This window comes from Nicrophorus vespilloides, unplaced genomic scaffold (genome assembly GCF_001412225.1).
Source record: "Nicrophorus vespilloides isolate i.1.1-1 unplaced genomic scaffold, Nicve_v1.0, whole genome shotgun sequence".
Taxonomy (NCBI): domain Eukaryota; kingdom Metazoa; phylum Arthropoda; class Insecta; order Coleoptera; family Silphidae; genus Nicrophorus; species Nicrophorus vespilloides.
In genome coordinates, this window is record NW_017099918.1 from 39,553 (window position 1) to 41,847 (window position 2,295).

Consider the following 2,295-nt stretch of genomic DNA (forward strand, 5'->3'; position numbering starts at 1 on the left):
TATCTAGATAATATATGTTTTTTTTTTTGTAAAGTAAAGAACTGGCTCTAAAGGAAAAGAAATATACATAACAAAAAAATATATATCTTTCTCTACACTATATATAAATTACAAATAAAATTGTATATGTATTATATAAAAAAAAAACATTTCTAAAAAAATACTGGCCTTAGAAATGCCCCTCTCGTAAACTGTCCTTTGTTTTTCAAATAATATTAATAATAATGTACAGTTTGCTAACTCAACGAACATCTTCGTACACGCAAAATCACACCTACCAACCCTAAGCTTAGTTTTGTTTCGAGTATTAACCGTTGGTAATCAAAGTTGCAAAAAAAAAAAAAATGTACAATAAACAAACAAAAATAATTATATAATATAAAAAAAAAACACACACACACACACATTAAAAACAATAATTGACTAATGAACTTGTTGCATATAATATACTGGCCTACAATTGGTTTTTATTTCTCTTTGTTGCGCGCAACCGGAAGCTTCCTCCCTACACGTGTCGCTTCCGGTGCAGCCCTAAATGATCCGATCTTCCGAAGCTCCTTCCGCAAACCTCGCATTTGAACGGTCTATCGCCGGTGTGCGTCCTCAGATGGCGCGTCAGCTCGTCGGAACGTGTGAATCGCCATCTGCAATTCGGCCATTTGCACACGAAAGGCTTTTCACCTGCGAAAGCAAAAACAAATAAATAACGAATCTGTATTTTGAAGATTTTTGTGTTTTTTATTGTTCGTTCTTTACCTGTGTGCGAACGCATGTGAGCTTTCAGGTGCGAACTCTTCTTGTAGCTTTTCCTGCAGCTCTCCAGGAAGCAGGTGTAAACCTTCTTTTTGCTCGGTCCATCTCGGGAAGTCGAAGGCAACGATGCGGACGAATCTGAAAAATCAACATATAAATTTCAATTATTTTAGTATTTATTACAAGTGTTAAAGGTACGCCGGACATCCGTTCCATTTTTGTCATCTTTCGCACACGACGTACATGAAGTTGCATAATAAAAAGAAGAGCAGTGTTTCTAAAACTTTTTGAACCGCGACCCCTTTTTTTTACGTAAAAGAATGAAAGAACACCTCGAAGAAGAGGCAGAAAAACATATCGTCCCGTCTATCATCAACTTTTCTGCGACCCACACTTTGAGAATCACTGGTGTAAAGACTAACTTGAAAAACCTTTTGCGCACAATAAATCAACTTTCTCTATAATAATTTTAAGTTGACAAAAACCTTCTAAAAAATCTATATGTTTCAAAGTGAAGAACCAAGTTATTGAATAAATAAATTCAACAACCTTCTAGAGCAAAGAGCCAAAGAGTGAGATCTGGTAGTCGCAAAATATTATCAAAAGATCCGCATTCTCCCGTCCCTGGTTTATTATGTAAATCATATACGGATTAAAAGAAGTAGAAGGGCCGGATTCGGCCCGGTTTGCCCATATGCAACCGTAAAATCATCATCCTAAATTGGCGTTGCTTAACTTTACTAAACTATCAATTTAAATTACTTGAGCATTAAAAATTGATATATGTATCCGGTGTTAATTGCTTGTCGTAATTCGTTTTGTATAAATTAATAATTAGTAGTCTGTCTGCTTTTTTTTCTTCTTCTTCAAATACTTTTAGATTCAATTTACACAACACGAATAAATACCTTTAATTGTAATTTAATTGATGGTTTTACGTAAGATGGAAAAAAGTGAAAGAAATCCGGGTTTGAAAAACATTTCAAAAAAAAAAAAAAAATGTAGAAAAAAAATAACAAGAAAATATGTAAACGGATATAGTTTACATATAATTTTATGTTGTTTTTATAATTTGTATTTATATGCATTTAATTTTTCTTGTTTTTGAAATAAAATATCATTGGAGGAAATACTGATTTATTTTTTTAGGTAATCACGAATTTATAATGATTTTCGACCAAGAAAATAATAATCATGTTTATCAAAAAATAACGTTTTAATTCATAACAACAATAATAATTATATCAGACACATACTTTTACTTAGAGGTAAAATTTACCATAGTAAATTACACCAAATTAGGGGTAAAACTTATTTAATGTTGGTATAAATTAATATATATTGAAATTAGAACGTTCGAAAAAGCAGTGTTTTCACATTTCATTGATTATGAATCCAATATATGCATATGAAAGCTGAATGTTTGGGGAATCCAGCAAGTGTAGATACATTCCTGTGCTCCTATCGATATTGCTGTAATACGCGTTCAAAGTTAAAAAAACGTTCGAAAAACCGGTGTTTTCACATTTCATTGATTTACTC

The 2,295-nt window shown here is 32.0% G+C and overlaps 1 protein-coding gene across 1 annotated transcript; it reads right to left on the reverse strand.

The window, feature by feature from the left end:
* Positions 1 to 404: 404 nt before the first annotated feature.
* On the reverse strand, positions 405 to 895 carry LOC108566070 (Krueppel-like factor 7; the record flags this gene model as incomplete). Its single annotated transcript, XM_017925775.1, has 2 exons — positions 405 to 681; positions 757 to 895. Coding segments are annotated over 2 exons (315 nt in total), but the record flags the coding sequence as incomplete, so codon positions are not given.
* Between the last annotated feature and the right edge of the window lie 1,400 nt (positions 896 to 2,295).